Source organism: Gallinula chloropus (assembly GCF_964237585.1).
Source record: "Gallinula chloropus genome assembly, chromosome: 2".
Lineage (NCBI taxonomy): Eukaryota > Metazoa > Chordata > Aves > Gruiformes > Rallidae > Gallinula > Gallinula chloropus.
This window is the reverse complement of record NC_140086.1, coordinates 26,766,259-26,788,613: the sequence shown is the minus strand read 5'-3', so window position 1 is coordinate 26,788,613 and position 22,355 is coordinate 26,766,259. Positions and strand designations below refer to the sequence as shown.

General features: G+C 40.2%; 1 protein-coding gene across 1 annotated transcript in view; it reads right to left on the bottom strand.

Moving 5' to 3' along the window:
- Positions 1–11,442: 11,442 nt before the first annotated feature.
- TRIQK (triple QxxK/R motif containing) overlaps positions 11,443–22,355 on the bottom strand; it is a gene marked incomplete at both ends in the record, with an annotated part of 41,301 nt that continues 30,388 nt past the window's right edge. Inside the window, 2 exons of the mRNA XM_084280228.1 lie at positions 11,443–11,556; positions 21,585–21,670. Coding sequence (XP_084136354.1) covers positions 11,443–11,556; positions 21,585–21,670 — 200 coding nt within the window. The remainder of the gene's footprint in view (positions 11,557–21,584; positions 21,671–22,355) is intronic.

Here is a 22,355-nt window from a genome sequence, read left to right as displayed (position 1 = left end):
GAGATAGAGGGGTGTAAAAAACATCACAAAAAAACCCCAAGTCACACCTCATAAACAAAAAGGATGTCATTACACCAAAGCAAATTTAGAACCTTTACACCTAAAGTTAAATTACTTTGGATGTGCCCGAAGAGTCTCTCCTGATGCAATAGTCAAGCCTGTTTGTGCATATTCAGCTTTCATCCAGGTGACAAACATGGATGCAGCTGGGAAAAGCCCTTCAGCCGTCATGGGCCCCCAACCCGAGCTCACCCAGAAGTACATTTGAAGTTGCCATGACGTGAAGCAGGTCACAGTGTCAGCAGACAGATTGTTGTTAGAGTTACCTGTGGTCCTTTGTGGACAGGGAGCTGGCAGCCTTGGGGGCAGCAGCCCTCAGAGGCATGTTCATGCATCTACAACTCCAGAGTGGTTTCTGCTCCCCAGGGACTTCTGATGTGGACAGTTGCTGAGAAACAGCCCTACACCACCCCCCCCTCTAAATTCCCGTTATTTCTGACTGCAGTTGGATTTAGACACCACATAGGTTCTTGTGTCCCTTGAGGCTTCTGCTCATCCTCCCTCGTGCATTCCAGTCCTTGTTTTTTCCCTCCAGGGTATTGTTTACTCAGGTCTAATGCACAGATAAGACCTGTCAATACTTAAACTGCTCAGAGGGTGGATGAGGAACACGGCCAGCCATCCCAGCATTTTGGGGCTGAGGGCTCCCAGAGAAGTGTGTAACCTGAACAGAGTCCTGCCTTCTCCAGCACCAGCTGCCAGGCTGAAGGCGCTGCACCCATCTTTGTGAGCAGGGGCCATCTGTGCCAGCCACAGTGAATCGAGCCACTATCTGCGTGGGCTTTTACATTTTTTTTCTTTCTTGCAGCTGCCATATATCCAAAAAACAAGTCATTAGGAACATTACAGCATTAGTCAAATCAACTTTGTTTTTCTGAGGGATGAAAGCCAGTGAAATAATTCTCAAGTAGTGGGTGTTGGTGGGTGGTAGTATTACACAGAGGTTTTCAAGCTCTTTCTCCTGTGTGAGCAAATTTTCATTCTTGGAGAGAAATCCTGTGCAGTTGCTGTTGAAGGGTCACACAGAGTTTGTTTTTCCCAAGCTCCCAGGCAGAGTGATTTGACTGAAGACTTGGGCTTCAGTGCTGCTCCTCTGGGCCACTGCATCGCTGTAGATTTGAGGCTCTGGAAGAAGGGGCTGCTCTGCTTGCTGGTTGCTGCCCTCATTTCAGTACCATCTATTCAGCCTTCCACATCACTGATTATTCCTCCCCTGGGGCATAGACAGCCCAGAGCTTTTTATACTGGGCTTTCCAAAAAGGCAGCAGTGTCTTTCCTGGAATATCTTTTCCCAGTTTCACCTCCAAGGACAGCTGTAAGGTCTACCTCTAAATGATTAAAACTAGCATATAGCAGAGGTTTCACAGAATATCCTCTTTTTCCTCCTCATTAGGCAGCTAACTTCAGGTCTCAGCCCATGCTAAGGTCAAGGAACACCTTGTGAGAGGAGCAACATAAGACAAAATCTCTCAACGCATGTGACAGTCTCTGTATTCCTCAAGACTTCTGAGACAGGAGAACCCACTGCCTGAACATGGTGGTGGTGGATCTGTTTTTGATATTTGGCTGTGAGGCATGTAATAGTGAGGTACTATGTAAGTTATAATTTAATGAACTGAGAGCTTTATTTCTGTAGCTCTCTAAACTGGGGCAGTTAGGTAGCCTGGTGTTTTGTAATCCTGATTTACTTAATTAAAGTATTCCTGTTGGCTGGGTGGAAAGATGTGTTACCCTGTTACTAGCACATGATGAAAGGAGGCAGACATCATTAGTGTACATGACTCATTCCTCAGACCCCATCAGAGTTAGGGCCTCTGTAGTTTCTCTGGAATGGAATTAGCATATTTCTCATTGAATTTTTTTTCCTCCCCACATTCAGCTGCATAGATTTCCCTATTATTAAGTATTAAACTGCTTGGTTATCTGTAGTGTGCCTAGGATTTTGCCAAGGTTCATTTACAAATGAACCCCTGCTGTTAGGTTAAGGAAGGTTTATTTTAGCCCTCGCCACTCCTATAATCCTGAGCTGTTAATGAACTGACCAACTTTTCAGCATCCTTACCATGAGAGATACTTCTCATGATCGCGACTCTTATTCCTGAAGAGCAAGAGTGTACTGGGGTCCTCTCATAAGTTGTCTTGGGTTTGAAGAGGGCGTGCATAAGAAGCATCTGGCAGTACATCTGCATCCTGTCCCTGCTGACATCCTGAGATGTCTCCCAGGCTCACAGCCCCCTTTGTATGGAGCTGGACTTATCTGGTACCCCACTGCCAGACAACCTCAGCAAATACTTCTCTCTCCAAGGGCAGGAGAATCACTTTTTCAGTGTCTTCATCTTGTGTTATCTCATTGCTAATCTGACGGAAGAGTATGCAGTCTCTTTGCAAATTGCTCACGGCTTTCTGGAAGGAATCTGCCAAAGAGCCTTGATCTGAGGAAGCTTGACGGCCTGATCTAGGTACAAAGATCAAAGCCAGCCTCCTCCAGACCAATGAGCCTGAAGTTTAAATTCTCTATAAAGGGCACAAAAATTAAGACTGTAACTGAGATCAATGTTGATGAGTGGATGTGACAGATCTGTTCCTCAAGACTTTGCCAGGAAGCAGCAAGGAAGCACTGAAGTCCCCCAGGCCAGCTCCATGGTTATGATGGGTTGAAGTCAGTTATAATTTTTTTCTGTTATTCGGCATCACTTTGTGTTAATACATTATCATACATTCCCTCTGGTAGACCCTTTCAAAGCAACTGAATAACTCAATGCTTAATAATGATACTTTAATTTTCTTGTTTAAGTTCTGTGAAATACAAGATCACCTTTCATTCTGAGTTGGCAATGATGATCCCCAAAGTAGTGATGGAATAGAGGGAATTACAGCATTGTGGAAACGACCATAGACATCGGTGCTGTAAGGAACAATGAATGTGGCAGAATGAGGCACCTACTTTTATCCTTCATAAATGTGCACTGCTATGAAAATTTCCTTTCTGTATTTGAATTATCTTCCAAATTAAACATGTTTGATGCCTATGCACAACTCATATGCCACAGGAATGATTCTTGTTTCCAAATGCCCTTGCTAACAGGGAGCATTTTTTCTCTCTTATATCTGTATACTTTACAAGAAGACATACAGAACAGAACTTATCTTCTGTACGCAGCAGCTCATTCAGTAAGAGACATCTCTTCTGTGCGTATGAGCATAACGTAGTGTAGCAGAAACACTTGGCCCCGTGAGTTTGAAGGTGCAACAATCACAAGCAGATCGTCTCAGATGTTTTGCCTCTCCATCACCCCGTAGCACTGACACAGTCTAATCACAGCAGCATGTGTACGAGAGTGTGAATAATGTATGTGAAGAGTCTCTTAAGCATTTATTTTGTTCTTTTCAATCACCCTTCAGGCATTGCCCACTCCATCATGATATCAACTCGAAAATTTCCTTATTCAGAAGGTAAAGCTCATTGACAAGGAAAAATTTCAAACCCTTGTTAAAGTCAAAGGTCTCATATTTCTGTGGAGACATTATCAAATATTAACATCACAATCTTCGGAAAAAAGTCATATGTATTACAAGTAATTCCTATTTTGAGGTAACCCTTAACCAAAGGGAGGTAATTATTGTTCTGTAACATTTCAGGCAAATAGATACATTGGACAAAACTCTATCACCCACACACAAAGCCATTTTTCTATTAATTAAAACCACCTGATGACTGGTTTATGAGAAAAAAAATATTCTGATGTATGTGCATGAATAACATGGTTGTATTTATAACTTGTCTTATTTTAACGTGAACTCACAGGCCTTCATGCGGAAGGGCAAGCTCTATCAAATGCCATTCACAAGAACAGAGCAGATTTTAAAGGACTGCTCTTCAGAATAAAAACCTATGCAGCACACTGAGGAAAATTTCCCCCCACACATTGCCTAACTTTGAATGAGTTTCTGTCTTGGGTAATGATCTGAAAAAGCTGCTCTACTCTCTTCTCTGTTCTGCAGATTCTTAGAGCAGCAGAGACACGGTGGCACAAAGGTAAGTACTGCCTGTGAGGAGCAGCTCAGGAACAGCTACACTTAATGAACAGGTAAACACAAAAATGATTTTTAAGAGCCTTTTAAGAAGGAACAGTTCCGAGCTCACTGGGGCAATGAGAACCCATGATACCACTATTAAAACAGCCTTGCTTTAAGCAGACAACCATAGCACCTGAGCTCTTCTAAGTGAGAGGCTGAAGGAAGCCGTTGAAAGGGGAACAGGCAAAAACTGTGTCTGCAGGCTGCTCAGGCAGGAAAGGTTAAATAAAGCACAACTACAGGCTAGAAGAGGAGAATGGCTTGAGAGCAGTCCTGAGGAGAAGGATTTGGGGGTGTCTGTTGATGGGAAACTCAACATGAGCCAGCAATGAGCACTTGTGGCCCAAAATGCCAGCAGGATTCTGGGCTGCATTAAAAGAAGCATGACCAGCAGGTTGAGGGAGGTGATTCTGTCCCTCTACTCTGCTTTTGTGAGACCCCTCCTGGAATACTGCATCCAGATCTGGGGCACCCAGTAGAAAACAGACATGGAGCTATCAGAGCAGGTCCAGAGGAGGGCCACAAAGAGGATGAGAGGGCTGAAGCACCTCCCCTAAGAGGGCAGGTTGAAAGAGTTGGGCTTGTTCAGCCTAGAGAAGAGATGTCTCTGGGGTGACGTTATACTGGCCTTCCAATACATAAAGGGGCTACAGGAAAGCTGGGGAGGAACTTTTTAGAAGGGCATGTAGTGATAGGATGAGGGGGGATGGCTATAAACTGGGAAAGGGTATATTTAAACTAGATATTAGGAAGAAATTGTTTACTGTGAGGGTGGTGAGGCCCTGGCACAGGCTGCCCAGAGAAGCTGTGGCTGCCCCCTCCCTGGCAGTGTTCAAGGCCAGATTGGATGGGGCTTTGAGCAACCTGGTCTAGTGGAGGGTGACCCTGCCCATGGCAGGGGTTTGAAACCAAATGAGCTTTGACGTCCCTTCCAACCCAAACTGTTCTGTGATTCTGTGAGTCTGTGAAAGCTGCCCTGAGTTCAGAATTTACTATCCTTCCCAAACCAGAGCAAGTCATACTATACTACAGAGGAATAGCTACTTGAGGCCTCTTCAGCTTCAGCCAGGTGACAGCAGGGTGATGGCAGGTCATGCCCACAGCCCCTCCTTGCAAAAGGAAAATGTCTGCAGTTTTCTGACCAAAAGCAGTAGGCCTGAGCCTGGCATTCTTTAACAGGAAAGTAGTCCCACAGCCACTAAGGGAAACAACTCTGCCGACACTGGTTTCTAAAGGACAACAAAAGACAAATTTTCTGGCACCTCCCTGAGAACCTAATAAAGTAAAAAGCCTGACCATCTCAGCTTCTATTTATTTGTGATAACAAATCAGGCACCAGTGATGGTAGGAGACTCACCCTGCGGGTTAAGCTTTGCTCTATTCTTTTTTGTAGCCTGTCCAAAGCAACCCAGGACCACAGTTCTACTCTAAACACCAGCAGCTCCCTGCTGAGCAGGGGTGATGCTTTAGGAGTGCAGAGTCAGCAAAAGGGCTCCCCTGCCATTTCACTCCCTGTGCATCCTCTCTGCTGATAGCATCACAGGAGAAGATGTCTTTAGAGAAATGGGGACATCACCATTATCTGTACATTCACATTTAACTCACAGGCTACTACTAGCTTGGCAAAACGTGACTTTTTTTATACATGAAAGCAATAGCAGGTAGCCTGACTTACACTTTGTGTAAATCCCTTGAACCCCATTTATTCCTTAAATAAACAAACCATTGATCCAATGAGAACCTGCTTCATTTCAGTCATCTTTATCTCCTCCTGGCCATTTTCTTTTGCCCTGTGGAAAAAAAAAGAAGCTGAGGTAGCTCTAATTTGGTATCAGAATTAGTTTTTCTTTCACTCTCTTCTTCTTGAGCTACACAGCGAGTTGTGAGGTGGTTCTCTCCTGGAAGAACTGGCCATTTTATTTCAATTTTCTTTCCCTGGAGGAACAGCAATAGGAGTATGCCATCATTTTGTGACCAAACTCCATGCTCACCTCCAGGGACTTCATTCTTTAAAATTCCAACAGTCTCTTTGTGAAACGGCAAACTCCTAAAGATCTACAAGCTGCTCAGTTTTTCCAAGGTTCAACACAATGAAGGTCTCCTTAGCTCACGTTTACAACTAACCTGATGAAACACCTTTTCGGGAGAATTTGGGCAAGGCATTAATTGTGCTGCAGGACTGATGGCTTTTATCTGCTTTTTCTTTTTGTGATTCAGAATAAGACAACGGAATCGAGCCTATTGTTCGACTACCATGAATTTATTTGTGGTTTTAACATGCAAAACCAGTATAACAATTATAGAAGTTAGAAAAAAATATAGCACTGAAAAAAAGTATTCATGCAGAATGATGCTTCCACTTGAACTATCCTCCACAATCACCAGTTAGTTGATTTGTCCCAATATTTATAGTTCATCATTACAACTGCCAAAACTGGCAACCACCAGGATTGTTGTCTTAATTAAGGACAGTAAACAGATTGTCCCATTTTTTTTTTAATGAAAAAAATCTAAAACGTAATACTTCACAGTTTAACATGTTTATTCATTTAAGTGAGCTAAAAAATAGTGGTGTGACATCTGCTTGAGAGACACTAGTACCTAACATTTTGGCTGTCTCCCCACCCATTTGGTTCTGATTAAGGGGGGAGATAAAAGGAAGAGTAGAGGATTCTGTCAATTAAATGCATTGATGAACTACAAAAAAATATCTTTTCATCCTTGGAAAAGTGTAGCAATACATCTACAAAAAGAATGTATTACAGTAAACTTAAGAGGATGGTGGGCAAAAGCATTGCACAATATCTCCATCGTCTCTTTCACGGGAAAATATTGTTAAGCACAAGATCACAGACAATCTTTGCCAGTTTATTCATCTCATGGACTCATTTTCCCAAGCACAGGCATAATCCACTACAGAATCTTTTAAGAAGCAGTTCCAACATCACATTTCTTGTGCCATATTGTTATTTTCTTAAGTCATAAGCACCACTAATTATTGTGCTACTGTAAGTAAAACTTGAAATGCGATCAAGATCTGTAGTAAGTATCCTGTTTGTTGGCTCTCTAGTGTGCCTAGTCTGCATTTCAAGCACAGTCCTTTACTAAGCATCGCCCTGAATGCATTTGACCTTCACCAACTGGCTCAGTTGTGCCTTAAAGGCACAATCCCCTTTCGGAGCAAAGCGGATCATTACTCTATCGGGAGCCGCTAGCAACATTTTCCTCCCTGAAAGGGCAGCGTTCAAAACTTGGACTTAAGTCAGCAGATAAGCCTCTTCCATGGTAGCAATTTGCTTGGAAATGGGACGAGCATTTTGCAGGGCTTTCATCGTGCCATCACTTAGTAGGGTTGTTCGAAAACCGTTTGTTTTTAAACACAACTTGTTAGGTCACTACTCTAGATGACACCTAAACAGATGAGTTTGCTCGCGGTGCGTATGTTCACAGTTACGTGTTGTGGCATAATCTCACAGTCTACGTGTCATCCCTGCTACAGCTGGTCTGATGCATGGAAGGAGCTATGACAGATCCCCAATCACATGATGTCTATATGATATGCAACAGTGAACTTTAAATAAAGCGTTCTTCACGAAAAGTTTAAATAGATCTCTAGGGTCCATTAGGGAAATGCTTAACATGCCTCCTAAGCTTCCAGTAAAATGTATTTATGGACTCTAGGAAATAGAGTTAAAGCCTTTCCTTGGCAATGTTCACCAGCAGCACTAGCAAAACTAGGCTTCTGTCCTGAGATGGTCTACATGCTGGTTCTGCTTTTGTAGGATCAAAGAGAAAAGGAAAACTGCTGAGGAAAGATCTACTGAGCGGTCGCTGCTGGAAGACTGTCGTGCCTGCCTAGACAGGGACTCTTTCAGATGGGATATCTACTCCCACCCGCAGCACAAGGACTTGATACAGGCATCTCCTTCACAACCTCTGCTGGAAAGAAATTCACTTTACTCCACAAGCAGAAGGTGTCAATACTGACATCCACCCTTTGCCCAGAGGTGAATGCGCTTGAAAAGACCTGTCCCATTAAGCCAGGGCTGCCATGCACACGGTTTGATCAGCAATCTTTCTTCGAAACAGGCATATAAAAGTATTACTTCCATAATAAAGTCAATCTGCCTGAAGTTGATGGGAGCTGCACAGCAGAACTTTGTCTGCAAAAAGAGATCTGCTCTGCTGGTACTGGGTTGGATGACAAGGGAAGGTCTCTTTACTGTCTTTTAAGTATTCATAGGCTATGCTTTGTTCTAATGTGAGTTTAGGGACTAGAACTTCCCCAAATAATCCAAATATTCTAAAACTATTGAGTATCACTGCTTACATTTGAATGTTGAGCTGTTCAGAATGCTTTAATGTCCTTTTATATGTACATATAATTCAGTGTGACACATCCAACATTAAAATAGTAAAAATACATTTATTATTAAAATAGACACTGAGCAACTCATACAAAGATAGGTGGTCCAAAAACCAAGAGGCATATTTCAATCTCAGATATAATTATGGGCAAAATAAGCCACATGTTTGCAAGATTAAAATCAGTTCAACTTCAAAATATCAAGCATGGACAATGTAGCCCTACAGAAAGTGGAAATAATCTCAAGTCAGATTCTGATTTTCCCTTGGAGTAAAGCAGTTGTCATTTCAGTGAACTCAGAGGAGTAAGCTCGGAATCAGACCTCACTGCCAATGTCATTGTGCTTCTGCCTTTAAGGAAACCAAGGACGAATAGTTTCATGAAAAAATGGGAGCTTTTAGGTGGGAAAAATTATTGTCATAATTCCATTAGAAATTATTTTACTGACAGATACAAGGATACTTGCTGCAGTATTTGCCACATATTTCTATGTACACTGAACAGGAGTCTATCCAGTTTATCTTGCAAAAGGAAATTTTCTTGTTACATGTGAGTATCTTTCACATGTAACAAGAACCCCAACAAAGCCAACAGACAAACCATGGCACTTGTGGGCAATCTGGACTGATACACCACAAATAGGGGAAGTTGTTTCAATCACACATGTAGGTGCTTTGGATTTTGTCTCTGAGTCATAATTATGGGAAACGTAATCTTCCTGTTCTAGGAACTTCATGTTCATAAATCTGACAGTAAGAATAGCCTGCCTTTTCACGGAACTGATTCAGAAAGCACGTAATGAGACAACCTGCATGACGGGGATAACAACACATCATTCTCAGGCCACACATCACCCAGAGAGCTACATGCAGACATTAAGAAAGCAATCCTTCCAGCATTTTATGAAACAAGAAAATTGCTCATGCAAAGTTAACAGGAGAGGTCTGCGGCTTCTGTGACATGTGGTGCAGCACTGGTGAAGTGAAAGGCATGTCACATCCAAGGAGACAGCTTGTGATATGCTTCTTCCTCGGCTGAAAGTCGGGCCATGTGTCAGATAATGCTTCACCATAGATGCAACATGTTGCTAAGCGTTTGGTCATGTGTGCAAGTATTAGCAGACTAGAAGTCATACAAATGCATAAATGTTTTGTGTCTGTAGCAGTCATAATTAGAAAATGAGAAATATTTGCACATATATGTTTTTGCTTCTCTTTCAAGTTTTTCTCGGAAGACTGTTGAACTCTGAATTTCTACAGGAGTCGTTTTGCATTGCATAAAGTCAAAGAGCAACATGACAGATAAGAAGCGGCTCCTTAGAGACTCATAATGTATATGGTCATAGTTACTGTATGGTTTAAAAATTAACTGCATTGATCTAGGTTCCTTAAGTGGTGATAATGGGACTGTGTCACTTTAAAATAAATATATTTTCCATTATAATATTTGCTATGATTTGTATCCCTTTGTCTTCAAGGTCAGTATAAGAAATCTTAGTTGGGCATTCTGGAACAGGTCGATAAATGTCTCAGTTGCAACTCAAACTAACATTCATCCCTAAAACTGGTATCCAAGAATTTCAGAATTATGATAACTTTCCTGGAAGCCAATCTGCCTAACTCCCTTGCCACATTCAGCACCAATGGCTCCATGCTTGTCCTGGTATCAAAGTGAATCTGAACTAGAGAAAGACTGACCACAGTTCTGAAAGGATCAAAACGGAACCTTTACAACCACAAGCTCAGTTGTATGCCAAAGCCGAAGCAGAAGAGGATAAAGCCAGAATATCACAGCTCCCTGCAGCTGCTTTGACAGACTGACTTCTTCAAGTGGCTTGTGGTTATCAAAGGGATCAGACATGTTATCTGCAGTGCATATTCGAAAAGGTACTTTGCAAGAACTGAAGGATGTCATGGGGCCAAGATTTTCCCAATTACTAGTATGCACGAAAAAAAAAAGGTTTCTTGATACTTACAACTTCTCACATTAGTTTGATGATTAAAATGACTGCAATTTTTTCGCAACATCCCCTTAACAGGTAGAGCAAGTCGATACCACAACCAGCAGGAAGAGTATAATTAAAATAAGATTTGGACTTTATATTAATAGAGCAATACACTAATTAAAACCAACATCGACTGAACTTTCTATTTACACTAGTTCAGACAGCACAGGAGGCAAAGAACTGTGTTTCAGAGGCATATGCGAATGTTAGAGCTTCTGTCATCCAGGTGCCATTTCTGACAGAACACATGTGTGCTGAACAGTTGGCAAAAGAATGAAAAAAGATTACTGCAGATATATGGGCACACAGAATCTGGGATGACATAAAATTAAGTCCATATAGGAGGTGACAGACTGCTACAAAAAAAGATATTTTTTTCCCCTACAATTCCTTCCATCTCCGTACACTCGCATGTGCCCACATGCACAAGAAAGATTAAAAGGAAGAGAAAGGATGAGGGGGTTTTAATATATTTTAAATACAAATTAAGGAAAGACTTTTTATTTGGTATTTCTCCTTCCTTTTGGGAAAGGAAAAGGAACCTAATTTGGCTATTAGGAAGCTTTGATACCTAAATTTAGTCAAGGCAGACTCTCCTCCTGTGAAGTCAGCATCAATACCCATGATAATAATAGCACCTGTCTTTTCACATCAAAGTTCTCTGCCTGAGAAAAAAATAATGTAAACAATAAACTTCATGTATTGAACTGCTGCTCCTGGCTTTGGTGTTAACCAAATACACTCGCCAGGGACGAGTGTTCTCTTGTTTCGCAGATCTGGAATGTAAAAGCGACTGACGTATTGCAAAACTTTCTTATGAATTTGGACTGTGAGGAATGGCATCATTTACTGTCTCACAGTGAAGGTACTGTGTGTTCCTACGTAGTCTTGTTCAAGTTGAAAAAAAATCTTGATGATAGATTCATTGCATCTGCTAGTTTTCATCTGGATCCAGATCAAGGTCAACTTCATTGGAAATGTTAAGATAAAAGAAAGCGTAGAAAGCCAACAAAAATACCAGTATAGCTGCAAGGACGAGGGCAACTTCCTGTAGAAATGAGAAAAAAGAGAAAACAAGATCTGTTAGCACTGTATTTTCAGATAAATCGGGAATAAATACTAATTCCATTTTATACTGCATGTGAAAATAACATCAGACATATATAATTGGACGAGGCATTGATACTTTAATGATTTCTTCTCTGTGATTACTATTTCAGAATGTTATAAAAGCTGTTAACTTCAAGATTTTACTGAGTCTGATATACTGCCAGAAATAAGATGTTTGGCTTAAAGGTCTTTGGTCTGACCCAGAAATAGGAGCTTTACATCCTTTTGTTATGCTATTTATTCCTTTAAAAAAGAAAAGACAGAATTCACAAACCACAGTTTTGAACACAAATTTAAGTTATGAATTTACACTGTGAATTTTGATGTTTTCTAGCAATATGTTACTGCTTTTTGCCAACAAATTTGTAATTTTTTAATGAAGCAAACACAGTATGGTGGAAGTCAATGAAAATTGCTACCTCTACCTCCCAACCTCCTGGCAGGCATTACAATATGGAACTACAAAATCTTTCAGAATTGGACGAAACTTTTCTTCCTTCCCCTCTGCAATAAGGCAAAAAGCACAACAATTTGCACTTACACTTGCCTCTCTTCCCATAAAATATTGCAACTTGCTGCATCTTTCTTAATTAACATAAAAGAGTCTTCCAAAATATACATGATTTATAGCAGCTTTCAGAAGCAGAATAATGTTTTTGTACTACTCGTCATACTCATTATGTGACTGCCTATCATCATCTTCTATCTTAAGGCTGGACTCTGTTAAGCTCCAACTTTAGATCTCAAATATAAGAAATCATAGTATGATCATCCTCTTTATAACACTGCTTCTTTCAAAGGCAAGGTATTTCACATTTTAACGTTTTTATTTTCTTGGAAAGCACAGTACGCTTCCTATAGTGCTGAGTGTCATTTTGCTAGACAATGAAAAGAAGAAATATAAATTTTGAGAAAAATCCTTATGTCCCTTCAGCTTGCAGAAAGTACCACTTCCACTGATGAAATCATGCCCTGCTGCATTCCTTATCATCATGATGCATTGTTAGAGTCACGCACTGAGGTGATCAAGAGGAACAGGTTAGTTTGTTACCCCCAAAAGTGTTTTCTCTCTGCAAAATGAAGCAATGACCAGCCCACCAAATCTCAGCTTCATGTTACCCTACAAACCATCTGCATCAGAACAATCCAGCTGCATACTTAGAAGGAGAGAAGAAAAACTGTTTGGTGACTTTGTAACAACTAATATGAATTGGTACAAAAGATGCCACATCAAAACTACTCTGCCAGTGGGACTGAAAGGAGATGCCCGTACTGTACTTTTAGACAGTCAGACAGCCTTTACCATCCAAGGAGAGAATTTGACCCTCTTTGGTGCAAGATTCACTGTGCCAGCTAAAAAAAGATCATGTGAATTCTTCCTAAAAATACCTGTTTATCCCCTCTGACTATAAAGGGAGCAGAGATGATCTCTCTGGTGTGGAGAGCTGCACAGATACGAATTCCATCCAGTATCTCTAGACTGATGGTGGCTTTCTGACCAACTTTGTGTGTCCGCTGCCATGAAGGAGTTAACCATGTTAGCTTCTTTTTTTAAAGCCCAGCCCATAATCTGGCATTCTTCTATAGAACAGCATTTCATTTGCATTTACATGAATGCATTATATAGTTTATCAGAATGTTGGATCAATAATTCAACATATGCCATCTAATAAACTTTGAAATACTACTGCCTAGTTGGCGTATGCTCTATAGGAGCCTTTGTTCCATAGAAACCTTTGCTTTACATTTTATATGGATGATTAATCGAGATGTACTTTAAATTTATTTTACCACATTAAAATTGCTCCTGTAAATTTGCTGCGGCTGTTTGCTACAGATTTCTACTACATCTCCCTCTTAGAATTATATCATCCTCTGAACCTCATCCTCCTGATTTCATATGATTTGATTAAAAAAAAAAAAGTACATCTAATTCACTAATATATTAAAGGAAAGTGATTTTTGCTTTGTTGCAGTTGCAACACGTCAGTATCTCACAAAAGGGCATGGCAGCATCAGACAGGTTTCATTTATTTCCTTGTATCCACAGCTGTGCTCCCAGACCCATCTGGCCACACAGCTACTAATCTTAAGAGGATGTAATAAACAAGTGACATACAACTGCAAGCTCCATCTGCTCAGGAGAGTGGACAACAAAACCGTACAATGCAGGCACCGTTCACACTTGACACAGAGAGCAAATTCATTCTGGTATTAAAAAGTTTTTTTCCCCCCTTGTTTGGATGCCATGCTTTCTGCTTTACAATAGGTTCACCTTTCCTCTCCCTTCTCCCCATCCTCCCTTCTGAAACACTGTGGTAGCAGGAGCAAAATTTTGGGGAATGTTTGCGTTAAACGTTTGTTTTCTAGGAGGTGGAACCAGGAAAAGCTTGATTTTTATTCTCAGGCTGCCCATAACTCCTTTGATAGGAGCAGTTCTTTAAGTCCCCAGCCTAAGCTTTACAGTGAATAACACTGAAATAACAATACCCCTTTCCTCACACAGGCTTTAGGGACTGGGTGGCTGGAGCAGTATTTATTAACCTTGGGAAAGAAAAGCCTTATTGAAATTCCAAGTTTAAGAATTATGCAAGAACCTTAATTTTGAGTTACTGAGGAAAGCAGAGTTACAAAAATCTAAAATAAACAGCCCAACAAAGGACACCTGGCTCTCAGCTAGGAACATGCAGTCGCTTAAGAATTGCATCCAGTTTATCAACTTTTATAAACATGAATTTTGCAATGTAAATAGCAAATGAGATGCCACACCACTATACTGTCTTTGCAAGAACAGTATATATTGTCATTTTAATTTGTTTTATACTTAGCAGGCTTTGCTATTTGTATTTTAAGCCATGCATAGAAATGAAATGTTAAAATACTCCCCGCTCAGCATATATAGCTCTCTTTCTCTTGCACTTCATGGATCATCCTCATCATCCCTCTGAGAAATCCATTTACTCAGAGGATTTCACCATGAATAATTAACCAATATAGAAAAAGTCCTATAGAAATAAACTTAAAGTGATCACAAGGTTTTTTCTCTCTTTTTTTTCCCCTTTTATAAGATGGTACAGAATGCTCAGAAATAACATCCCTGCTCTCAAATCCCAAAGTACAGTCAAAGAAGCCTTTAAAAGGAAGAGAATTTTCTATTATATTCTCTTTAGAACCATACTGATTTCAGTTTAGTTGAGTTGTTCAGAAACTTTTCCATAAAGGAAACACATGCCATTACAGCAAAACATAGATTTAATCCTCCTATCAGTTTTTGTCAGTTCTACGTCTCATGCCAAAATACTTGGATAATGTCCTCAGATTCATCCTGATGGAGCAAGTTACAGAGTTGGGATCTAAACAACATTAATCGGGAGACAAAAAAAATAGGGTGAGGAAAAAATGTTGGCTGTAATACCACAAATCTGGACACTGTATATGGCAGCATCATATCCTACACATACAGAAAATATCAAACTTTCAGGAAATTTCAAATTTTTCACATATATTTATTGTCCTCCAAAGAGAACAGTACCTTTTTTTTAATCTGAAACTACCTTAAAACTAGGTGAAAGAGTACCACCAACTGCTGTCTTTGAAATGCTAAAGTGTCCCTAGCTATTTCTGAACAGGGATGAAAAGAAAATCATGCTGACCACGGATACCTGTAGAAATAAAACAAATATATACGGTCTTGGCAATCAACCTTTTTATCCCACATAATTTCTAACTAGAAGACTTTATCTGGACATTCATTGTGGCCATTTATTTACAGCTGTAAATACAATTGTACTTAAAAATTTATGTTTACTTCCTCAGTGTCAGACATTCTACATCTAATACAAGGTAACAGAAGTAATTTATTAACTTTTATCAGTAATTTTTAATCTATACATTTTTTATTGCAAAAATTTCAGAGGGAACAAAGATTATTATTGTCTCAAGTAAGAAGTTACTATGACAGAGTCCTCTAAAAGGCCTGGCTATATGATGAAAAAGCAACGGGATTCATTTTAATAAAGCTAAATGCAAGATAATATATACAGGTATCAAAGATGTAGTCAGTACTTAAAAAGTGGAGGACTCTGCCTTGAAAAATTATAACTATAAAAAGGTCAGTGTGATCTGCAAAAAGACTTCCAGTAGGGAGATGACTGGCATTTATCTTAGAGAAGAATGAGAGGTTGTTTGGTTACAGCATATAACTATATATGCCATACACCTGTATTTAAGTAAGGCACTTCACAGTGTGGGGTCCTTCTATCTTGTTTACAAGAAGCTCTCAAGGTCCAGCTGTGGTTAGATAAGCTCAGTCTTGAAATAAGATGCCATTTCCTAGGAGCAAGAATGACTGAACATTCCGGTTACCTCTTGGGAAAAATACAGACTTCCATGGCTGAGAGTCTTTTATGGTCAGATCTCTCAAAAAACAGTACATCTTTATTCAGCTATTAGGAACAATACTTCAACTTGGGCTTGTGGGAAAAGGGGGTCCCGGCTGCCAGCCTCAGAGTGGGTGAAATCAGCCCTCCATATTGCTCCCATCTTTCGGGGCCCTGGGAAGACTGGGATTACTTACATGGAGGGCTAGGGTGCTCAAGCCCCTGTGTGGCAGCCACACATGCGGCGGGGTGCTCAGTTTTTGCTGGTACAAGATGCAGACTAATGGTTCATCGCAGCAGCCAGCTTCATGCTCAAGCCTTTTCGACATGGCGTGGGACAGGGAGAGGAGCACCAGGCTTTTTTAACCCCACGTTCACTCCTCCACTGTAAATAACACATCATTTCGGTGCCGTGCAGTTTCTCTTTCCCCTTTTCCATACCGAGCTTGACTGAGTTCAAGAAGCATCTGGACGAGGCACTCATTCTCATGCTCTGACTTGTCTGATCCTGTGTGGAGCCAGGAGTTGGATTTGGTGATCCTTACGGGTCCCTTTCCAACTCAGGGTGTTCTACAGTTCTATGGTCAGTGCTGCATTCTGATCCTCCAAAGTACCAGACTGTTAAACGCGCTGGCACCTCATATTTCAGACATTCTATTTAGGATCAAAAGAAGTTTCCTTCTTTTTGGGAAATTTTCCCTCCAATTGTATGGATATAATTTCTGGGATTTGAGGTTTTGTTGTTGACAACTATCCTCTGAAATATTAGAGATGGTGATAAGGAGACACCGAAGCCTAAGAAAGAGGGACTACTGCTTGGAGACGGTACAGAAAATCCTCCTAAGCCCCTGCTTGGTGCATCGTTTTCACATGCTGAAAGCAACCAGCATTCCTGTACTTAAGTGTACAGGTCAGACCAAGGTCAGATGGGAGCAATTTGATATTTTTTTTCTCTTTCTAGGTTTTCTTCCCCCCTCCTTTCTAATTCAAGGTCAGGGATCAAAATCTGACTACTGATCACTGGGCAGATCACACTTTGTCCACTGGTGGCAGATTACGCAGCCCCACTCTTTATGTGAGGCACATAAACTGGTTTGAAGACACAGTATTTTGGCTACGATAAAGTTCCTGGACTTCCTAGAAAGTATTTGGAGGAAATTTTGTGATCTGTAACATATAGAAGGCCAGATCAAATGATCTAATAGTCCCTTGCGGCCCTAATTTCTGCAAAACTATGAAACTATATTCCCAATTTATCTTGGCGATGTAGTTCACTAACTTAGCAGATTATGAACAGCATGAGATCAGAGGATACCCTTTGCCAAAATACACTAGGAATGTCTTCTTATCTATTCATACATAACTTGTTCCAGATGAGATAAATGCTTAATAGTGAGCTAGCAAGCTACACAATAGATTAAGTAGATACTCAGAAGAATGACAGACAGTAAGCTCTCACTTTTTTAGGAAACATGCTTTGCTTAGCTCAATCGATGTACTCCATTGCTAATAATTCTCTATGGAGTGGTATTCTGCAGTCAATTATGTCTTTGCAAGTGGCTGTAAAATGCTACTGTTCAGATTTGTGTCTACCTTTCAATAAGAGAGAAAACTTCATCATCTATCCCACAGACCACTGATCCATTCTTGCAGCCTGTGGAAAAAAATCTCTCCCCAAGAACTTGCATTGCTTTCAGCCTCTGCATGCCAAACCTCAGCTATCTGGGGCCGATCTTCCACATTCCTCAAAGCATTTTCTGCTTGCCACCCTTCTGCTGGCACTTCTTCCTCGCCCACTGAGAGCAGAGTCATCAACGATGGTGCAGACCCCTTGTGCTCCACCGGGTAAGGGAGCAGGTGGGCTTTCAGCAGGACAAGCCTCCCACGAGGGCAACAACAAAACAACCATGCAGAGAAGGTTCAGAGGCTCCCCTTTTGGTCCTGTTACAAACAATTTTGTCTTATTCAAACACTAGGAGACACACAGCATATTGCTTTCCACCCAAGTTGTTTCTTGAGACAGGGGTCCTGCTTTTCCAAGAGACATCATATATTTTGGCACTCTCTGTATCAGTGACACATATACAAACAGGGCCAGCACAATAGCTCTGCTGCAGTATTTAAACATGTTTAAAGAGCAAATATTACACACCAAATACTAGCATGGTCACCCTGCTTGAACTAACTTTTGATAGTTATTAGTGCTTAGCTGCTTCTCTGACATTATCAACACAGATAAAATCTCTCATTGGGGAAATTAAAAAGTACTAAATGCCAGTGACTGAAAGAAACTTTGTTACTTTAAACCCTGCATTAAAATGACAAGGCAATCACAGTTTGACAAGACAAGCTAATTAGTATGCCAGCGATGAAATGTGAAGGATCTCCAGGGGATTGGTTCTGAAAAGTTTTATGTCATTTATAGGGCTTTTTCTTTTAAGCGAATGTTGTCAGCTCTCACGGAGAGATACACAACAGTTGAATTTCATTATCTTCATAGAAATTAAGGACTAAAATCCCTTCACTACTTTCCAGTCCTCTTTTTCCTGCCTCCTAAATACTACACCAAGTCTTAGTTTACAGCCAGGAAAGTAAGTTCTTTGGGAACTAGTGCAAAACAAGTCTAGAGGTATCAGCGAGCACTAAATCCTATCGTGTTAAGTGGCAGTACAGTACTTACTGCGTTAGGTATTTCACAGAATTATAAACCTATTCCTCCTTCCCAGACAGCTTGTAGTTTTACATCTATGATAATGATATCCTTCCTCTACAATATTTTTATTAACTGCAACTTAGCTTTTTATAGGAAATTCTTAATATATTTTGAAATTCTGCGTACTGCAGCATGTCCTGAAACCTGCAAAACCAAATAAAATCCATGGTAAATACACATATGCATGTGTTTTCTCAGAGATTTACAAGAACTTCTATTTCAAATGCTGCCTACTCATTTCATTGCTCTGTAGTTACACTTCCTTTTTTTTCTCCCTCAACACAGACCAAAGTTAATCAACTGTCACAGCACAGAACTGGGTCCTGCATCATCTACAAGGCTAAAGTCTCAGCCTTTGGAAGGTGAATCATGTTGCTTATCACCATCAGAGAACTTTGTCAATATGAAATGACAACTGTGACGATACCTTCCCAAAGGAAGAGCTCAGGCACACTCAAAAGCTCTGAATATTAGGAAACAATTAAAGGACTGCATGCTCAAGGATCCAAATGGTTTCATGAATGTACATAACCTGATGGCTCCTCAACTCTGCTGACTCTTCTCACAGCCACAGACATGAGGTGCAGTTGGTTTAACACTCTGCTGTCACACGAAGCAGGAGACTTCAAGAAAGTCTTATTTCAGAATTTATCCAGATGACAGCAGAGGAGTATCTGGGGTAGGTGTGGAGGCTGAATGGAAAAAGACGGCTCTTGGACAGCTAGAGGAACTTAATAATGGACTGAGCAATACAAGGCCTGTCTGAGAGAGAGGGGTAGAAGTTACAGGGCCTCTCCTGGGGTAGGAAGGCCGATCCGCTGCCCATGGTGACACTGATGAACTGGAGGGATACAGTAGGGTGAAGAGTTGCCACTGCAGGATGTGAAGAGGTGCAAGTTTACCCCGAGACATTAAATATACCTCGCTTTCGCGCTGAGAGCTGCAGGGTCTGTCAGGAGAGTGCAGAGTTCTATTCTGCAGGGATTGCCCATATTCTCGTAGAAGTACTGTAACATTTAGGAAGCCTGAGGTTGTTGGCATTAAGCAGGCTCAGTGTGAAGGACGCATAAAGAGGCCCTGCTTTCTTTCCCTCACAAGTGTATCCCTGGAGGGAAAGGTGCCCAACTTACCTTCCCTTTTGCTTCAGCTCTGTCAGCTTTTCTCAGCAATTAGGAAGCAAAGCAAATGACTGTTATCTGTTTGGGGATGATCCCAAGTCATATATTAAAGGTCCAGGTGTGCAAAACTTAATACAGCTGGAAGACAATATTTTAAAGGATTTCTTTTTCAGGTTTTTTCTTTTCTTTCTTAAAGACAGAGGCAGAATTGCAAACCTGAGACGCTGCACACCGCAACTAGCAGAACATCCCGTGACCTGGAGAGCTCGTGTGTGCCTCGATGGCAAAACTCACAAATGTATTTGTACAAAATTAATTGTTCTTGATTTCTTTACTCACTAATACTTGATTCTTCACTATACATATGATCTCTCTCATTTTAAAGTAAGAATTAAGAAAATAAGGAAGCAAACCAGGTTTTGAAGGAGCAGGGTTCGTATTTTTCTCACTTGTGAAAAACATGCAAAAATCGTGTACTTTTTAAAAGAACTAAGCTGTACAGCAGAAGTCTCCAAGTAGAACATCACTTTTAAAAGGTCATGTCATTGAAAGTAAAATGAAAAGAAAAAGTAAAATTTAAGAAGAAACAAAGGAAAAAGCATTGCACTCAAAAGGTTAATAATCTATCCTTTAAACAAAAAAGGCAATCTACTTTTTCTCATTAAAACCTGACACACAGCACTAACTGAGGAGATTATGTTGTGAAAACATACTGCATCGCATGGTAATGCTTGATCGAGATCAGCAATCAGGAGCAAAAAGAAAGCACTGTTTCGTGATTATAATAGCAAATTCTGGAAGACAACCAAATACATCATCTGGCAGCTCAACAGCTGTTACAGCTTGGTAGTAATACCTTGGCATTTGCTATAAGCTATAACTTGAAAAAATTGATTTCTCATCTGCCAGAAACAAGAAAATGTTCTCCTTTTAACATTTCTGAAGTTTCTTTCACTAGAATACTCAGGTATTTGATCTACATTTTTTCATTTTCCCTGCTTTTCTCCTTTACTCCTACACTAATATCAATTTGATTTGAAAATAAGTGTGAGGGAAAACTACTGGTTGCAACTTAAATAAACAATGTGTGTTCAGATAAATCCTCTTCTGATGTCACACTGGCTAGTAGATAGCACACAACATTCCTAATTCTCTGCCTTGCTCACATTCACAGCCATGATAAAATAGTCACCACGATACTTCAACCTGCTGAAAAAGGGACAATTCCAAAAATGAAGTTCAGCACCTTTCCATGTGTTTTTCTGTTAGTTAAGCCTTCTTTTGCCAAGTCAGAGGCAGTACACAAAGATGTAGACTGAGATAATAATGCTGAGAATTTACAACACTTAACAAATCCGGTCATTAAATTACTGTTGGGCATAGGATAGTTAAGTGGAAGATGTTTATTGTAATTTTTATAACTATATGAAATCATTAAAGCACTTGTTCTGTGTGTAGACAGGCTCCCTGAAAAGATCAGTTTTCTAAGTATACAGTACTTCACTGAACTTAACGTTAGTATGCGTCATAACAGGGACATGGACTACTTTAAATATTTTAGCATTTCAACTATTCTAGTTATTTTAGGGTTAAGTAAAAGCATCCCATCATAAATATTTTAGATTCTGGCATTCTACTTAGATTTTGAAGTGTCATAAACAATATCTCTCAGAAATCAATATTCACAGAGTACATCTATGGGGAAAAGAAACAACATATACACATAGGTGGTATAAGCTATCAAATAGATCTCTACCTTTACACCTAGTGCAGTTTTCTTGGCTTCTGCTTTTAATCTTGTAGCTCTTAACATAGGCCTGGTTTTCTTATAATCTTGTTTTCCTAGAGCAGAAAAGCACAATTAATGAAAAAGATGCAAAAAAAGATACAGAATTTCAGCAATTATTTCAGTTGTAAAGCCAAAATGCACATACGGATACCCGTCCACTCGTACAATGGTGTTTAAAACTGTTCAACAAATTGGACAACAAATAAGTAAAAATAGATTAAAAGTGGATGACCTTTTTCCCTCACATTTCAATAAAAACAAAATTTCCATTATAATTTTTGCTGATTAGTCATCTCTAGTGCAGACAGGGATCTGCAATACAGGACGTTATGGAGAGCGCAAATGTTTCATTATGCTGAACCGGAACATGATTCACACCTATCAGAAGAACTCAGACACACAGGTCAGTCCAAGTAAGTGCTAATAAAACCATTGCTTCACACCATCTGCTTGTAGAAACACATTGCACAGAATCTTGTAGAAGTGTCTTAGATGGACGTTAGAAAACTTAGAAAGACTTCTGGCAGCCACAAGGAGTGCAGCCAAGTGCTTGGTTACCATGAGGCCATATGAACGGAGTTCAGAGGAGGACATGCAAGTACATAGAAGTGGCATAAATCATTTATCTCAACTTAATAATAAAGCATAAACCACTTGATAACTCTCAGGGATATTTCTGCTGTCTATGTACTATTAACCATAATTTATGTCAACACAAGTCAAGGTAGGAGAAGTAAA